The sequence below is a fragment of the Meles meles genome, chromosome 8 (genome assembly GCF_922984935.1).
Source record: "Meles meles chromosome 8, mMelMel3.1 paternal haplotype, whole genome shotgun sequence".
Lineage (NCBI taxonomy): Eukaryota > Metazoa > Chordata > Mammalia > Carnivora > Mustelidae > Meles > Meles meles.
This window is the reverse complement of record NC_060073.1, coordinates 59,825,793-59,844,342: the sequence shown is the minus strand read 5'-3', so window position 1 is coordinate 59,844,342 and position 18,550 is coordinate 59,825,793. Positions and strand designations below refer to the sequence as shown.

General features: G+C 44.6%; 1 protein-coding gene across 7 annotated transcripts; it reads left to right on the top strand.

The window, feature by feature from the left end:
- The first annotated feature begins 15,329 nt into the window (after positions 1-15,329).
- Positions 15,330-18,497, top strand: ANAPC15 (anaphase promoting complex subunit 15). Of its 7 annotated transcripts, XM_046014830.1 has the most exons (6): positions 15,355-15,485; positions 16,655-16,709; positions 16,876-17,005; positions 17,489-17,548; positions 17,876-18,013; positions 18,151-18,497. In XM_046014830.1, exons 3-6 carry the CDS (start codon positions 16,886-16,888, stop codon positions 18,208-18,210), a joined length of 378 nt encoding a protein of 125 aa, XP_045870786.1. In that variant the 5' UTR covers positions 15,355-15,485; positions 16,655-16,709; positions 16,876-16,885; the 3' UTR covers positions 18,211-18,497. The 7 variants fall into 7 exon arrangements, with proteins under 7 accessions (XP_045870783.1, XP_045870786.1, XP_045870788.1 ...); XM_046014827.1 differs by lacking the exon at positions 16,655-16,709 and having other exon boundaries at positions 15,330-15,485; XM_046014832.1 differs by lacking the exons at positions 15,355-15,485; positions 16,655-16,709 and adding an exon at positions 15,864-16,030.
- The last annotated feature ends 53 nt before the right edge of the window (positions 18,498-18,550 follow it).

Here is an 18,550-nt window from a genome sequence, read left to right as displayed (position 1 = left end):
TGAAGACCCAAGCCCGTGAGTAAAACCATCTTGGATGTTCAAGAGCATCCCCGACATAGGCTAAACGTTACTAAGCGACCGTAGTCACTGCCCCGTGGAGCAGAAGGATCGTCCAGCGGGGTCTTGCCCAAATTCCAGACTCACATAGTCTTGAAGCTTAATAAGATAGCCAGTAAGCCACTACGTCTGTTGGATTTTTTTAACTGTGCATTTTGGCATAACCTTTGACTTAACAGAAAAATTGCCAAAGTAGTGAAGAGAGTTCCCATGTTCTTTGCATCCATGCTCTCCAGATGTTGACATCTTACATAACCAAAGCACATCTGGGCCAGAAAATCAGAGGAGTGATGACCCTTTCAGAGCTTATCACATCACGGGGTATGTGCCGTGCAAATGTCTTACTGCTAGCCATCATTTGGGTAAGGTGGTTTCTCGCCATATACTAGGTCTCCCTTTGTAAGCAGTCAATATTTTGTGGGAAGATACTTTGACACAATGCCCTTTTCCTCATCACACAGTCATCCACTGATTTTAACATCCAATCTTGTCTGCACCAGTAAAGCACAAAGCCAGGGGACGTGTCCATAGCTAACTGCTCCTAACACGACCGTCGCTATGGCCCTTTTCAGGCTCCGAGAAACAATTTGGCTTATCACTTTAAAACAGCCACGTAACACTTAATTCTACAGAATTAACAAACTATTTCCACAGAATTCCTCGTCCCTGCAGGGGACGATCGAATTATTTGATCATTGAAGAGTTTTAATTTGGGGAGTGACCTGATTCCATTGGAGGTTTTGGAAGATCTCCTGGCTCCTGTGTGCAGAAGGGACTGGGTGTGGGCAGGGCGGTGGGTCTGGGCGACTTCAGGAGTCCCGGACTGGGATGATGGCAGCTTGCATCAGCAGGGTGGCAGAGGGATTCGGTCAGTATACCAACATGAGACCCACTGAGTGCCTGCTATGTGCTAGACTGTTCTAGACTGTTCTAGGTGCTAAGGCTACAACAGGGAACAAGACCAAGTCCCTGCTCTCATGGAGCTGGCATTCTAGGGAGGTGGGAGGAAAAAAACGGAGAGGTATATGGTGATAGTGCTCTGGAGAAATAAGGCAGGGTAAGGGAATAGAGAAGGGCTGGGGTTTTTTTGTTTGTTTTTTGTTTTGTTTTGTTTTACACTTGATCTTAGCCAAAAGGCCGAGAAATGATGGGTTTGTTTTTTTTTTAAGATTTTATTTATTTATTAGAGAGAGAGAGAGCAGGAGCACAAGTTTGGGGGAGGGACAGAGAGAGAGACAGGGAGAGGGACAAAGAGAGGCAGATTCCCTGCCCAGCAGGGAGCCTGATGTGGGGCTCGATCCTCTGAACCAGGCATCAGGACCTGAGCGGAAGGCAGATGCTTTAACTGATTGAACCACCCAGGCTCCCTGAGGAGGGTCTATTTGATATAGGAAAGGTCTACCAGGTGATATTTGGGCAGAGGCCACAGTAAAGTAAGGAAAGGATCCCTATGGATATGAAGGGGTGTTTTGTACTGGTCTCAGCCTATCCATAAATAGTGTTGTGCTTGGACTGGCCCTGGCTCTTGTGGTTCTTATTATGAATGTAAGACGCCTTTCCGCAATCTCCTTCAGGGAGCTTTGAAAAAATGAAAAGATTTATGAGGGCGCCTGGGTGGCTTAGTGGGTTAAAGCCTCTGCCTTCCGCTCAGGTCATGATCTCAGGGTCCTGGGATGGAGCCCCACATCGGGCTCTCTGCTTGGCAGGGAGCCTGCTTCCTCCTCTTTCTCTCTCTGCCTGCCTCTCTGCCTACTTGTGATCTCTGTTTGTCAAATAAATAAATAAAATCTTAAAAAAAAAAAAGATTTATGACTTACAGAACCTGGAAATTACACAGCGAGGGCACTGGGAGAGATAGCACAGTGGCCTGGGGTTCTGCTTTTATGGGGGTCAAGAGTGGAGGCATAGGGTTTTACAGGCTCACTCTTGTATGTATGTATGTATGTATGTATGTATGTATTTTAAGATTTTATTTGAGAGAGAGAGAGCATGAAGAAGGACAGAAACAGAGGGAGTGGGAGAAGCAGACTCCCCGCTGAGCAGGGAGCCTGACATGGGGCTCTATCCTAGGACACTGAGATCATGACCTGAGCTGAAGGCAGCCACTTAACTGACTGAGCCACCCAGGAACCCCTTTTATTTATTTGTTTATTTGTTTGTTTTAAAAGATTTTATTAATTACTTGAGAGAGAGAGCACAGGCTTATTCTTTATTGGTGAATTTATTTTTACTTTTTAAAAGATTTTATTTACTTATTTGATAGATTGAGCAGGCACAAGCAGGGGGAGTGGCAGGCTGAGAGAGAAGCAGGCTCCCTGCTGAGCAAGGAGCCTGATGCAGCACTTGTCTTGTAGACCTTAGTGGACAAGAGCCGACTGAGCCACCAAGGCATCGCTATTGGTGAATTTAAAACATAAGAGCAGGGGTGCCTGGCTGGCTCAGTCAGTAGAGCATGTGACTCTTAATCTCAGGCTTGTGAGTTCAAGCCCCATGTTGGGTAGAAAGCGTACTTTAAAAAAAAAAAAAAAAGAGTGGGAATAAGAGTGTGAGAAGAGAAAACAAAAACAACCAAGTGACCCAAATGGTCCGTGGAAATCAGCTAAGATCTCTAAAACAAAAGAGCCTCAGTTGGGGGTGGATGTGGCCTGCTCTTTATCTAGCCCATGTGGCTGGCAGCGTGTTTATTGGAGATGGCTGTCCTTGAAGTGGATGTCTCCGTAATCAAAGCTTAAATCAGGCATTTGGGTTGCAAAAAAGAACAACCACTGTCCAGATTTACACTATAATCTACCTTGTGATGCCTGATGTGGGAAACAAAGGCAGAAGAAAAATTATTTAATTTCCTTACTACCTACACCCCTTTGACAAGTCCTTGAAACAGGCAGAGTGACATTCCTCTGAGGACTCAACTGCCTCAATGTTAACACTTTGCTAAAGGCAAAAGGCAATCCTAGCCCAATCCCCCTTCCTGGCCAGGGTCCTGTAAGTCTATTTTAGCGTATAAGAATTCCATTGGAAATTTTCTTCATCTCTAAACCCCCCAAGATAGTGTTGGCAATCATCCCCCAAGCATATGGCCCACCAATATACATCTGAAGGGTTTCATGACTAAGGTTTTATTAGATGGTAATAAATGACCTTTTCCCAACAGTGGCTAGCCCTCTCAAGGTCGTGGGAACTTTGTTTCCAAAATTGCCTGGAGAATTAGACTTTCCCTAACCTCCTCCCAACTTGAAAGTATATAGTGGGCCACTCCTCATGACCCCAGTGCAGCTCTTTCTGCCCAGGGGTCCCGTCCCCGTGCTTGAATAAAATCACCTTTTTGCACCAAAGACTTCTTAAGAGTTCTTTCTTGGGGAAGCAGGGGGAGAAAAAAAAAAAGAATTCTTTCTTGGACATGGGCTTCGAACCCTAATGTCCTTCCTACATCAATGCTCAGTTATCAGAGCCAATGGTGAGGAGATTAACTGGCAGGGTAGCCAATAAACTAAAAGTCAGGTGTAGGGCCCTTGTAACCCAGAAATCACACATCTCCATAGGATTATAGTAGCAAATGCTATAATCATTATACAGGCAATAGTCTGAAATCTAGTCCATGGCCATTGTCCCAACTTGAAAAGTCCAGCCGTGAAAACAGGTTAGTGATCTCAGGAGCTTAGCAACTTGCTCAAGGATTTGCGTAATGTTGCAGAATATTTTAATGCCTTGGGTCATCTGGCATAAGTAGGTTTGAACCTGTCCTGAACTGGTAGATTTCTCCATATCTCATCAAACTAGTCTCTCTCTTTTATTTTTTTTAATTTATTTGACAGACAGAGATCACACGTGGGCAGAGAGGCAGGCAGAGAGGAGGAAGCAGGCTCCCTGTTGAGCAGAGAGCCCAACGTGGGTCTCGATCCCAGGACCCTGGGAACATGACCTGAGCTCAAGGCAGAGGCTTTAACCCACTGAGCCACCCAGGCACCCCTTAAACTAGTCTCTTAATCTTGAGAATAAGTCAGTTCAGTTAGAGGATTCTTATTTCAGGAGGTGGTGAGGAAGGTTGGTTCTCCAAGTTAGGCCTAATGTGGTGTAAGTATTTGCATTGGGTATTTAATAAGAGACATTTCCAGGGCAACAAAGAAAAATAAAAGAAGGTTAATGATTGGAGCAGATTATCATCACAGTTTCTGAGTTTTGAAGGTGGCCAGTCGAGATTTCTAAATGTTGGGCTTGAAGCATCTTCACATGGAGAGGTGGCAGTCTGATAGGTTTTCCTGGTTTGCAGTTTGAATGTTGCTGGTGATCTTTCTGAGTGAACCACACAGCAGCAGGCCTAGACATTGCCCATACATGGCTGCTACAGTGATTTCTCTGAAGTTTATATCAAGTCATCCCACTTTAGCTTACATGGTTTTAGGAAGAAGGCAGTTTTAGTTCTCAGTGATTCCAGGTCAGCAGGGTGGGAGAAGGATTGGAAACATTAGATTGGAGAGTTGTAGCTAGATACTGGTGGAAATAAGAATCAGTGTCCATCCAGTTTACAAGTAGAAAACAAAACTTCAAAGACAGCAGGTCTAGAATCTGATATTTACAAGGGTGTACTATAGCTTTCTATTGAAACATATTTTTTTCTCTCTACAGTCACCTATTTCTATCAGAAATAATCAAAGAGACTGATTTGACTGCAAAATAAATCTAGTATCGCATTAAATTTGGCCTGATGACTCACATAAATGCAGAAAGAACAGTGATTGACCATATAGGTTCTTTTATGTTTGCTTTGCTGAAACTTTTCATAAAGAATCTCAGACAACTTTTAGAAGCCTCTGGAAGCTAAGAAGCCAAGCCAGATTTCTCTAATACCTATAGATTTGGATGAATTCCTCTTTTATTGAGGTTCCCCAAAATATCCTGAGGTTCCTGGGACTGCCAAGAAATGACCTTCCTTATGCACCTTGTAAGGCTGCTGAAACCCTGTAAGCAAGGTGCTAGGCTGATTTTTCCAAGGGACTTTATTGGCATAAAGTCAACTGTAGTTCCTTAAATCTGGTATCATATTTGAGCCTGTGTATATCTCTGTATAAAATATGACATTCCAACAAAGCCTTGGTAAGATAACCAATTTTTCCCAACTGTGTCCAGTTACAAGGAAGACAGATCCTTATTGAACTTATGCAAATACCTATATTGCCATTAAAATAAGAGAGACTTTGCAAATTCTGGAAAGATCAGGTAGGAAGAAAAAGTAACTGTTTCATCTTTGTTCTCAAAGATATACTTTACCAAGTTGTTGTCATGGCTAGTTTAAGAGAAAAAAATCATTCAAATCTGGAAAACAAAAGACTAAAGAACCAGCAACATTTTGAACAAAAAAATTACAACCATTGTCATTTTTTCAGTCCTATGTAATTAATTCTTGACCTTGATCTTTTGTTAGACCTTTTATGAATCCAGCTTTTCATAAGAGTTTGTAAATTCTTACACAGTTCAATGGAATGATCTGAAAGTTATCAGACACCTATACTAGTTAGAGTCCTTTCTATGAATCTCCCTGAAGAGAAATTACTTTTGCAAAATAATCAGAGTAAAACAGTAATGGCCGGTAAATGAAAAAAGACTAAAAAATGTCCATAGTTAAAAGTCTGATGAGAGGTCCATTTAATGAAATTGACAAGGAAATTTGGTTGTTTCTGTGATACCCAACATTTTAAGATGGTAACTGGAATTATGACTGATAATGTTACATATTGGACTTTTAGGAATTTCATATAATTTCTATAGCCCTTTATTACTAACATATCCATACAAGGATATACATAAAGGAGGCTTAGCATTATTTTTTACTTGGCAATGCTTCCCCTGTTTTAACACATCAAATAAGCCCAATTCGCTAAATGTCTTTTTTTACAGAGAGAGAAAAAATCTGAGATGTTCCAGGTTCCCTTTAGAAAATCCCAAAGGTACTTCCAAATTTAAAAAACTTAATTTAGAATTTGATTTGGGGAAGTTTGATTTTTGTCCTTTATTTTCCTCTTTCCCATTATGAAATAATCAGGGTGTTATTTTTTTAATGTTAGGAAAAATTTACTTTCTTTTTCCTTAACAAAAATGTATCTTCATACCTTAAGCCTTCTCTTAGCCAAAAACATATCCTGCTTTCTTTGCATACAGAGTCTTTTCCTTTATTAGTTCTAGTAACTTTAATTACATATCTTAATTAGAATCATATTCTTAGATAAGGTTTCTTAGAAACCTTAATATCTAGTGAAAACTAAAAGGCAAGCAGTTGTGAACTATTACAGCAGCGTTCTTTATTTTTTTCTTAAAGATTTTATTTATTTATTTGACAGACAGAGATCATAAGTAGGTAGAGCAGCAGGCAGAAAGAGGGGGGAAGCAGGCTTCCCACTGAGCAGAGAGCCTGATGAGGGGCTCCATCCCAGGACCCTGGGATCACGACATGAGCCAAAGGCAAAGGCCTTAACCCACTGAGCCACTGAGGTGCCCCAGCAACGTTCTTTAGATTGGCAGATTTATGAATGAATTTAATAGTTTCTAGTCACATACATTTCCCCATAACACAATTTTTCAATGTGGCACAAGACGTTTTTACTAATAGACCCAATATCTTGAGCGCTCTGTAATGAGAGGTCAAAAGTAGATAAACTAAGACTTGTTTAACAATTAGTGTTTCAGCACTTCATCTTATTTGGAAATAATCTAGACATTCAATGAATTCCCACCATTTAACATAACTTAGCAGAATTCTTTTTTTTTTAAGTTAGCAAAATTCTAATGGTGATATTTACCAAAGATTTGTGAAACTTTTTTTTTTAAGATTTTACTTTTTTTACATAACCTCTATACCCAACGTGGGGTTCAAACCCACAATCCCAAGATCAGGAGTCCCATGTTCCACCAACTGAGCCAGCGAGGTGCCCCGTGAAACTCTTTTTAAGTAGACATGCTATAAGACATAATTATTGCCGAAAACGTCACTTAAAATCTCTTCTCCCACTTACCTCTATCAAAAGCACTTGCTCCCAACAACTATTTTTAGATTACCCAAAAAACTTCATAAAGTCATAAAGACATTAGATAAAGTCAGTCATCCTCCTAAGCTACTTTGCTTCCTGACAAAATGTGTATTAGAGATAACATAATTTGACTAGTAAATACAGGTAGAATAAAAGTTTTATGTCTGTATTATATTTAATGCTGATAATTCTGAAGACATACCAATTTTAATTAAACCAAACTTAAAATACTTTTATTTACCAAAATTATCCTAGATCATATGAACTTAAAAAACATTTGGGTGGTTTCTATATTTCTGAGTTTTAGGAATACTTACTTCAAAAGTACTCATTTTTAAGCCAATTAAATAGAGCTCTTTTACCTACTAATTTTGGCAATATCATCTTGGTAGAGAGACAGGAAAAAAAAGACCACATGTACATATCGTACATCCATAGACACTTATAAACATGCAGAGATAAACAAAGAAAGACCCTATAGCTTCTGTTCCAAAATTTTAGCCATGAATCAAGTACATTAATATAAAACTAATTTATAAATAACAGTTGAATCCAAATTGGCAAATGGACTATGTTAAGGGTTGCCTGCTCCAATGGCTAAAGCTTTTTACTAACGTTTGTGAAGACTTTTTAAGATTTTAAGATTTGTCCTTGATGAGTAGTCTTAAATGACTTCCTTGGGTGTTTACATTTCAAAGTCGTGGTAAGATTTTACATCTTCAAGGGACAGAGAAAGAAATGTAAGTTTTCTCCTTGGAGTTTTAGTGCCTTTTGGATGGTTTGATGGTCCCCATAAAATATAGTAGCATTGACCTATAACTAGGGGAGCACCCTGTAGAAATAATTGTCTGGACTCAAGGTCAAGTGGGACCTCTTTGGGAATGGAGATGAAGAGGGAGTCATCTGCGTCATTATGGTCATGAAAACGATAAACTCATTGGATCATGCTGATTTTGTGCAGCAGGAGATGGGCCTCATCTTAGTGTTTTCCAGTCACTGTGAGGCTTAGCAGTGACCACTAGATACTTAGAAGTATCCAAGTGAGGACAGGAAGGGTCCTGGTATGAATATCGGGGGCTCTAAGGGACCTTTGCCTTTCCATTTCCCTCTTCCTCCTTCCTAGTGGAGGTCATAATAACACTGTCAACTTTCCCCTTAATGAGAGTATACCTCTAGAAGCGTGCTTCTAGTTCTGCCCATTCAGGGGAAAGTTGAGGGGTTCAGGATCTGTGGGATCTTGGTGGAAATAAACATATAGCCTGGATGGATCTTTAAGGAAACTGGGGGTTTTTGGTCTTTAGAGATACTGATGGGTTGATGCATTTTGGCAGCTGTGAGTCATAATTCAGAGCCCATTCCAAACAAACAAGAAAACTCTCAATAGCCTGTTGGTTCCCCTGTCTCCTTCGGCTGCATTAAACTTCTAAGGAAGGCTTGCATTTCAGTTAAATTTTAGTTTTTGATCGCAGTTTCTACTTTTTGTCTTTATCCTGTTATCTTCCTCTTATATATTATTACCAAAAATTTTAGATGACATCACAGTACACCCTTTTGCTAGGTGGCTGTTTTCCTTTTCAGGGTGTCCCAAGAGACCTTTCTGGATTGGGGTCTCCCTCCGCTAGCATGATATACAACAGTGTCTTTGGGAAAAGGCCCTAAACCTTCTGAGCGTAATACCAGAGTCTTGGCATGTTGGTATGCATGGCATCAACTAACACCCAGGAAGTGTCCATGGTGTTTTGCATTTATCAAGGAGCTGGTGTACCTCCTCAGGGTTCTTGGGAGGCACTGGCACCAGATATTTAGGACATGTATATTTGTCCATTAATTTTTTTTTGGTAACATTACACCAGGGATTGGTAGCATCCCATCAGGTCACGGGGAGAGGAGCAACAGCAGTGGCTATCAGAAGTGGTATCACAGTCTACGGTCATACCACCCTGAACACGCCGGATCTCATCTGATCTCGGAAGCTAAGCAGGGTCGGGCCTGGTTAGTACTTGGATGGGAGAAGTGGTATCACAAAGACTCCAGGTGCCTGTTGTATGGTCCCTTTAGAGGTGCCATTGATTTCTGGTTGCAAAGCTATTTCACTCTTCGGGATTAGGACACGTAGTCCAGGCACGACCCACTGATTCAGTGGTGGCAGGTGGAGGTCTCCTGTCCTCTTTTCCTTGTGTCTTTCGCCCGTAGCCTCTACTTGGACAGTGACAACACCCTTGTGATCCAGTCTACCATCCTCAGCTCTCGTAGGCCACGAGGGGTGGATGATCCTTTCACACTTTAATGGTCAATTAAGGTCTTTATAATTAGTAGTCTGATCATCTCATTAGACCATATGGGCTTGATCACGGTGCTCTGGGAGATCACCAGATTATTATGACAGCTGTGGCCTTTCGGGTTGGCCATCACAGGCCACACAGCACAGAGGGGTATGCAAAAGCACGGAGCAATATGAGAGACCCACAAGTGGTCATTCTTTCTCAGACAGGGTTATGCATCTGAGGGAAGTGGTTAGTTAGCAAGTTACAGGTGAACAAGGGATTCCCCTCAGGAAACTGCACGGGGATCATGCTCTGCTACCAGCCATGCCAACTGTTCTGTGCCAGTCTCAGCCTTTCAATAAACAATGTCAAGGTCGGACTGGCTTTGGTGGTTCTTCTTTTTAGATGCCCTTCAGCGGAAACCATTGGGATACTTTGAAGGAAAGGTTTATTACTTACAGAACCTGGGTATTACACAGCAGGCCTGGGTCCACCCAGCAAGGGTACCAGCAGAGAAAGCAAGTGGGCCTGGGGTTCTGCTTTTACTGAAATCCATGGTGTGGGGTCTGGGGTTTTGAGGGCTCAGTCTTTGTCAGTGAGAATTTAGGGGCACCTGAGTAGACCAGTTGGTTGAGCATCTGACACATGATTTCAGCTCTGCTTATGATCTCATGGTGCTGAGATGGGGCCCTGTGTCAGGCTCATGCTTGGTATGGAGTCTGCTTGTCCCTCTCCTTCTGCTCCTTCTCTCTCTCTCTCTCTCTCTCTGACTTTGTCTTAAATAAATAAAATATATATATTTTTTTAAAGAGTGAGGTTTTAAAGTGAAGGAAGAGGGGCACCTGAGTGGCTCAGTTGGTAAAGTGTCTGCCTTTGGCTCAGGTCATATCCTGGAGTCCTGGGATAGAGCCCTGTGACTTTGAGTTCCCTGCTCTTTGGGGAGCCCGTTTTACCCTTTCTGTCTGCTGCTTCCTCTGCTTGTGCTCTTGCTCTTGCTCTCTCAAATAAATAAATAAAATCCCTTAAATAAGTAAACTGAGGGGAAAGAACAGACAAGTGGCCCAAATGATCAAAATCAGCAAAGATCCCCAAAACAAAGGAGCCTCAGTGGAGGGGAAAGGGTGTGGATCTTGGATTATTCGAGACAGCTGTGGATTGGATGCCTTGGTATTCAAAGTTTAAGTCAGGCACCGACTTTACAAAAAAGAAAAGAAATGAAAAGTCAGTTTACATGGACAGAGAGATGTGTTCCAAGCAGAGGGAACCGTAAGCCCAAAGACTCCAAAGCAGGAATGTACTCAGTGTGTTTCAGGAACAAGTAGCAAAGAGATATTATATTCACATTGCTCAGCTCTTGCCCTTCTTGGATCCTGGAGAATTCTCTGCATGGAGAGCCATGGATTTCCCTCTCCAGCCTATGGGCTCTGGACTTATTTCTGACTGTTGAGAAATTCCTGTCCTACCTCATGCTTTTGGCCCAGGGCTGACTTGTGTAATACACAATGAAGGAGCAAGTAGTATCTGAGGACGGAAGGGGTAGGTCTGAGGAGCATCTTCCAGGGACTCACATTAGAGCTGGAGACACGTTTGGAATGTTGTTAGAGAAAACAGAAGCTAGGAGATGAGTGAAATCTTCCTGGTCCCAGCAAGTCAGCAGTAGGGCCAAGGTATGGACCAGGATGTCTAACTCCCACACTATCCACTCCATCTCAGGGTCACCAAAGCCCTTCCCTCCCATCTGAGTCCCCCTAACATTCTTTCTCATCTCTCTTTCTCTATCCCCAGATACCTACTTCTGCCCGGAAGGATTTTCACTATTCTCCAAACACATCATCATCTTTCAACTCTATGTCTTTGAAGGTAATAATGCCTTTGTACATCGCCTTCTCCCACTTGTCTATCAGGTAAACTCCTACTCATCCCTCAAGGCCCTCTCAAATGTTTCCTTCCCTGGAACAAAAGTCTAAACTCAGTTTCTCCAGAACCCATTCAACTCTCCTCCCTCTGTGCTCTCATGATACTCTCCACATACATCAATTTTAACATTGACTACCCTCTCCTATAATTGTCTATAACTGTTTTAGTCCTCACTGGACTATATTTTTCTCTAGGACAGGGATTATTTTTGCTTCTGTCCCTAGGGCCTAACATGGTGTCTGGCATCGGCTTGGCATTCAGTAAATGTTGACTAACAGTGGAATAAATGAAGGAATATGAAGCAAATGTCTTAACCTCTCAGTCTTAGTATTAATATCCTTGAAATGAAAGCAAGTTAAACGCTCAGCAAGGTTAAATGATGGATAATGAATGTAAAACAAATGTCACCATCATTGACTAAATTGCCCAAGCCAAAAATAGGAAATCACACAAAATTTCCACTTCTCTCATTCCCTTTTCCCCTCCCCTCAGCTAACCAGTCACCATGGCTTGTTGAACCAGGCTGAAGACCTTGTTAAGAAACTCTGGGTTACAGGGGAATTTCCATTAGGCCAGAGCTGTCGGGAAGCATGGGAGGCAAAGGGTATTGGAGGTAGGGAGTCTTTAAGGAAAAGCAGCAGGGGGAGAGACTCATAGGTCACAGGAAGAACAGATAAGGGATCCAGGAGAAGGGAGACATCAGACTGAGTCCTGCGGACATGGAAACCACTCAGGTCTGTGCCCTCAAGAAATCTTGGTGGGCTGGGGAAACAAATAGAGACGAATGAGGCTCTAGTAGAGTAGGCCTCTTTCCTAATAGCCCTGCTTTACTTGGCTTACAGGATATCACCCAGCTTGCCTGCTTTTCTACTTATATTTTTGGCCATCCCTGTTTGTTCCTTCTCATTTGCTGCTTCTCCTAGTTTCCTTAAATGCTCAATGTTGAAGAAACTATTTTCCATCTACACTCACTCCTTTGATGATCTCATCTAGTCTCATGGCTTTAAATGCCATTCATGTGCTGATAACTCCCAAATTGATATCTCTAGTCTAGATCTCTCCCCTGACCTCAGACCTCTTGCCCCTTCCTCCTCCTGCCCTCTCACCGTCTGTACTCCAATGAGCATTTCAAACTCCACACATCTAGAAATGAGATCCAGATAGTTCCCTCCACAAAACAACATCTCCCTTGTCTTTCCCATCTCAAGAAATGGCAACACTTGTTTTCCAGTTGTTTAGTCCAAAAATTGGCTCCTTTCTTCCTCTGATACTCTGCATCTAATCTGTCAGCAAGCTCTCTTGTCCCTACCCTTTAAATATATTCAGAATTCAACCACTTCTTTTTTTAAAAAAATTTTATTTATTTATTTGACAGAGAGAGAGCGCGCACAAGTAGGTAGAGAGGCAGGCAGAGAGAGGGGGGAAGCAGGCTCCCTGGTGAACAGAGAGCCCCATGCGGGGCTCAATCCCAGGACCCTGAGATCATGACCTGAGCTGAAGGCAGAGACTTAACCCACTGAGCCACCCAGGCGCCCCCAGAATTCAAGCACTTCTTATCCCCTATCTCGGGGTTATTGTAACAGGCTCCCAGTTGGTCTCCCTGCTTCTGCCACTCTCCCTCCTGAATTTGTTCTTTGTCGAACGGCCAGAGTAACTATGTTAAACTGTAAATCAGATTGTGTGGATCCTCTGCTCAAAACTCTTTACAGGATTCTCAACATGGAGTAAGAGCTTAAGTCATTATTATGACTTGCAAAGCTGTACGGTCTGGCTCCGGCTACCTCTCTGTCCTCATCTCCTGCTCTCACTACAGTACACTAAGCTCCAGCCATATTAGACCCTTTGCATTTGCTCCCTCTCTGAAATGCTCTTCCCTAAATATCAGAATAGTGCCCCACCACTCAATCTTTTTCTTCAGACCTTTACTCAAATCACATTCCTAGTAAGGTTTTCCTTGGCCCCCCTAGGTAAAATAAAACCTCTCCCCTCCCTGCTTCTCAGATTTTTTTTCTCTCCTTGGTATCTACTGCAGTCTTAAAACTATAAATTTTGTTGTTTATCGCTCCCATTAGAGTGGAAGCTGCATGGAGATTTTGGGGGGGGGGTCTGTTTTGTTCACTATTGTATACCCACTACTTAGACTAGTAACAGTCATATATATAGTAAGGCACTCAGTAGGTGTTTATTGAATGAATGAATGAATGAATGAATGAAAAAAGTGGACATTTGCAAAAGGCAAATTTTACTATTTTTTTTTAAGATTTTATTTATTTATTTGTCAGAGAGAACAAGAGAAAGCACGCGCACAAGCAGGCAGAGAAGCAGGCTCCCTGCTGAGCAAGGAGCCTGATGGAGACTCCATCCCAAGACGCTGGGATCATGACCTGAGCTGAAGGCAGCGGCTTAACCAACTGAGCCACCCAGGTGTCCCGGCAAATTTTACTCTTTAATGAAAAACTTTATGGGCGGGGCGCCTGGGTGGCTCAGCCGTTCAGCGTCTGCCTTCGGCTCAGGTCATGGTCCCAAGGCCCTGGGTTTGGGCCCGGCATCGGGTTCCCTTCTTGGCAGGAGGCCTGCTTCTCCCTGTCCCACCCATCCCCCCACCCCCACCCCCGCTCGTGTTCCCTCTCTGGCTGTCTCTTTCTCTGTCAAATTAAAAACAACAACCACAACAACAAAAATTAAAAACAAACAAACAAAACAAAACAAAAACCACACACTTTATGGGCGTCTGGATGGCTCAGTGGGTTAAGTGTCTGCCTTGGGCTTGGGTCATGATGGGATGGAGGACCACATCTGGCTCCCTGCTCAGCCACGAGTCTGCTTCTCTCCTTCCTTCCCGCTTGTGCGCTCTCGCTCTCTCTCTCTCTCTCTCTTTTTTTTTTTTTTTTAAAGATTTTATTTATTTGACAGACAGGGATCACAAGCAGGCAGAGAGGCAGGCAGAGAGAGAGGAGGAAGCAGGCTCTCCGCGGAGCAGAGAGCCCGATGTGGGGCTCGATCCCAGGACCCTGGGATCCTGACCCCAGCCAAGGCAGAGGCTTTAACCCACTGGGCCACCCAGGTGCCCCCGCTTGTGCTCTCTTGATCTCTCTCTCAAATAAAAATAAAATATTTTTAAAAAGAAGAAAAACTTTATAATAACTAGAGCTGGTTGGAAACGTAATGTTAATATACGCAGTACTCTACCACTTAAACATGTAATTTCATCAAATCCTCGCATCAGTCCAGGATAGGAGGAAGGCTGCAGTTTATGAGACTGGTTGAAGAGGAAACTGAATCCTGGTTGGGAGAAAAAGGGACTTGTTAAAGTTCACACATTGGGTGTGGCCAGGAGTGGAATTGTGGATGATGGCTAGTCCTAGACGAGGTTAGTGAGTGATGGAGTTTAATGGGGGTTGGGATTGGTGGATTGCCGGTTTACAAGAAGGCGTGAGCTCTGAAGGGGAGACTGAGTCAGAGGTTACTGTAACAGAAGCATCAGCATAGGACTGGGAGAGATGATAAAATTGACCACTAAGGTATTAGGGCAGCTGACTTCCCCAAAAGCAGCGCCCTGAGGCTAACTAGTCAGTCACTCAAACGAACGCAGAACTGGACAGGCAATCTTAAGAAACCAGTGAGTCCGCGGTGGTTTTGCAGAGTCTGGCTTCTCCACTGGACTCTGAGATGTATGGGGGCAGAGACCGTGTTCTAGATTTATCCTCAGCTTCTAGGAGAGCCTGAATATAGGAGGGACTCAATGATTTCCGTAGAAGTCATAATTCAGTGTATGCGCCCAAACAAACTGAAGGTGAGAAGGAACAGACGGAAGGGGTGTAATATCACCCAGCGATCTTGGGGTAGAAGCAGACGAATTTTCCTGGGACGCGGCAGGACAAACAGTCCTAGTACTAAAGCCGGTTGCTGCCAGCTATTTTTCCGCAGGGGTTGGCAAGCAGATCCTGGCTGGGAACGAAGGGGCGGGGTTAAATAGGGCCTTTGGGGTGGGTCCAGGCTGGAGAGGCCGAAGGGCGGAGGCTCAAGGAGGGGCCAATAGAGTAAGCAAATTTCCAACCTCAACGATGTGACTGGAGTGTGTAACGTCACATCCGATATGGTGGGCGGGAGCGGGAAACAAAAGAAAGCCAAGGCGCTTGCGCTGGTGCTGCTCTGGTTCTGGCGGGTTCTTCCGCTCAGACCGAGAGAAGTGCTTCCGGGTCGCCGCCGGCTACCGCCTCCCGGCGCGGTAAGTATAGAAGCCAGGCTGCCGCCGCTGTTTCCCTGCCCCTTCTCTTCGCCCTCCCCCAGAGAAATCCCGTGGCCCTGCCGCGGCTCCTCAGATCTTTCACTTCAGACTCCTTTTAACAGTAAAGAGCTCCAGTTCATTGGCGCTTCCTCGAGGCCAAGCCCCACCCCGTCGCCCAATATCCGTCACTCATTGGTGTCACTTTCTGTCACCCAGCATTTCTTCCAGTTAATTGGCTCTATTCAGGCCCCGCTCCTTTCGCGATTGGTAACCCTATAAGGGCAAATGCCTTTTCGAATCCCGCCCCTGCATTCTTCTTGTTGGTCCACCCCGCAGTCATTATCATAATAAGCGAAGAATGGGCGGTGGCTTGGTGGCGAGGGGTGGACTTTCCGAGCCTCAGTCTAAGTGGCCTCTCCTACTTTGGGGATGTGAGGTTGGGTGCTGTGGTGCTGGTGTCATGGGACGGGAAGCCGAGGTTCACGGAAGGGCAGCGGCTGGCCCAGTATCGGTCAAATTTGTTTAGGGTAAAAAAAGAACTAGACGTAGGTCCTTTTCTCCTGATCATCTCCTCTAGTGCCTGACCTCGATTTCTTCCCCGTGGGAATTCAGTGCCCCAACTCGTGATCTAGAGCCCGTCGTTGCCTGTCGCAGGGCCTCAATTTTCCTGTGAGGTGAAAGACTTTAATTCAGATTCTCTGGGACCTTTTGGTCAACCCCCTCAGCTGCTTAATCCTTGCCGAATTTACTTATTCTCTCACATGATAGTTCATTCAGCCTTCCATTTACTTATCCATTTACTCATGCCTTTCTGAACCATACTACACGTGGAACCCACCACCACCACCCCAGTTTAGCTGTCGTTCATGAGAGAGGTGATTAGTGTCCTAAATTTCTGACACTGGGTAAGTATGGTAGGGATCATCATAGAGGTGCAAGAAGTAGGTTTTACTGTTTGGAGGAGGTAAAGATAGTGTCATTGGAGCCTTGTTCTAATTGTGTCTAATTTTGTAGTGTTGGTCTGCATTCTGGATTCATAGCTCTACATTTGGGTTCCATTCTCTTCCCCTCCTTGACCAGTTTAAACACTTTACTTCTCCATAAAGGGAATTAATTATCAGAATAACTACGAGAGTGTAGTATAATTGTTATTATTCCCCATTTTACAGATGAGGAAATTGAGGCTCAGAGAGGTTAAGTGACTTGGCCAAGGTCAAACAGCTTGTAAGCAGTGGAGCAGGATTCAAACCCAGGTCTATCTAATTCCCACCAAGAAGAGCTATTTCCCTGCTACCTTCTTCTCCACCTCACCCCCAAATTAAACTGTAACCAAATAAAACCCCAACCAAAGACACCTGACAGCTGGATTTCACCTGTCCGTTTACCTCAGTCTAGGAGCCATGTCTACCTTGTTTCCCTCACTCTTTCCCCGTGTGACGGAGACACTCTGGTTTAACCTGGATCGACCCTGTGTGGAGGAGACAGAGCTGCAGCAGCAAGAACAACAACATCAGGCCTGGGTGAGTAAGGACCTAACACGGTGGTGGAGCCTCAGTCAGGGAATAGCTTTTTGCCCTGAGTTGGGAATAATCAAGCTGGGAGGAAGGAGGGCTAGCTTCACATCTCTGTATGACCCCGATTTACTGTGGGCCCATTAGACTTCTGGGCCAGACTGGAGCCCAGGCTCTTTTCCCTAAAGCATAGGACATAATTTTGACTTTATAGAGGACCTCATAGATGGGATATTCTAAAATGATAGTTTCTAACTCCATCCTCACCATAATTTTATGAGGAAACCACAACCCAGAGCATTTATGTAGTTGGATCAAGTTTATAAGTAAGTGGCAGATGACAAGAGACAGAGGGATTGATTTCTTTCTGGAAACTGGAAGGAAGCTTCTCCACACTTGAGGGGTCATCTTAAGGGCACAGTGGGCTAGTCCCATGTCCCTGATCTCTCCTGCTCGGGCCCTGACCCTGCTCTTCTCCCATTTTGGCCACAGCTCCAGAGCATCGCAGAGAAAGACAACAACTTGGTACCTATTGGCAAGCCGGCCTCAGAGGTGAGTGGTTCCAGCAGGTAGGGCTTGTGTGGGGCCCAGGTAGACTAAGGCTCTGCTCTACTTCTGAAGGTCCTCCCTCTAACCCCTGAGCAGTTGTGGTCCTCAGCTCTGGGTGGAGGCTCTAAAGGGGAGGTAGAATAGGTAGCCATTGGACCCAGCACTAAGGTCCTGCAGAACATGCATCTGCTTGCTAGACTCAAAGGGGTGGGGCATGGTTGGGGAATGGAGGGTCATTCGTTGTTCCCAGAGACTGGCTTCAAGTGGAACAGCACTTGAACTGGTCCAGGCAGCCCTATAGAGCCTATAGGCTCTCCCCTGCCTCACCAGCACTATGATGACGAGGAAGAAGAGGATGAAGATGATGACGAAGATAGTGAAGAGGACTCAGAGGATGATGAGGACATGCAGGACATGGATGAGATGAATGACTACAATGAGTCGCCTGATGATGGAGAGGTCAATGAGGTAGGCGGGGGTGTGGGGAAGGGCCCCTTCCCCTGACCTAACTGGTGCCCAAGGGGTACAGAGACTCTGGTTCCAGACGGGCTGGATCTGGGACTGGGGCTGGCCGGGTGGCTGAGGCCCCTTCCCACCCACACCAGCCTTCTCTCCAGGTGGACATGGAAGGCAACGAACAGGATCAGGACCAGTGGATGATCTAGGTAGACAAGGCAGGGTGGCCTCAGGGAAATTCCAGGCCAGCCCAACTTACCCTGCATCCCCTGCAGAACCAGCTGATTTCCCCAGTGCCTGAAAGCTCACCCTTGGGTATCTCTTCAGCTGCTGCCAGGAACTGGTCTCCTTGGCCCCTCCCAGGCCATCAGTTTGCCCTTGATTCCCCAGGGCCTGAGCCCAACCTACCTTTCTGCCTAGTACTTCACCCTTTGGTTGCCAGGTATAGTCTCTTTCTAACTCCCTTTAATAAAGACACAGGACTGATTCCCCCCTACCCCCGTGTCTATTCCCTATTTGTTGGTGGGGCCCAGAGGAATCCAGCACCTT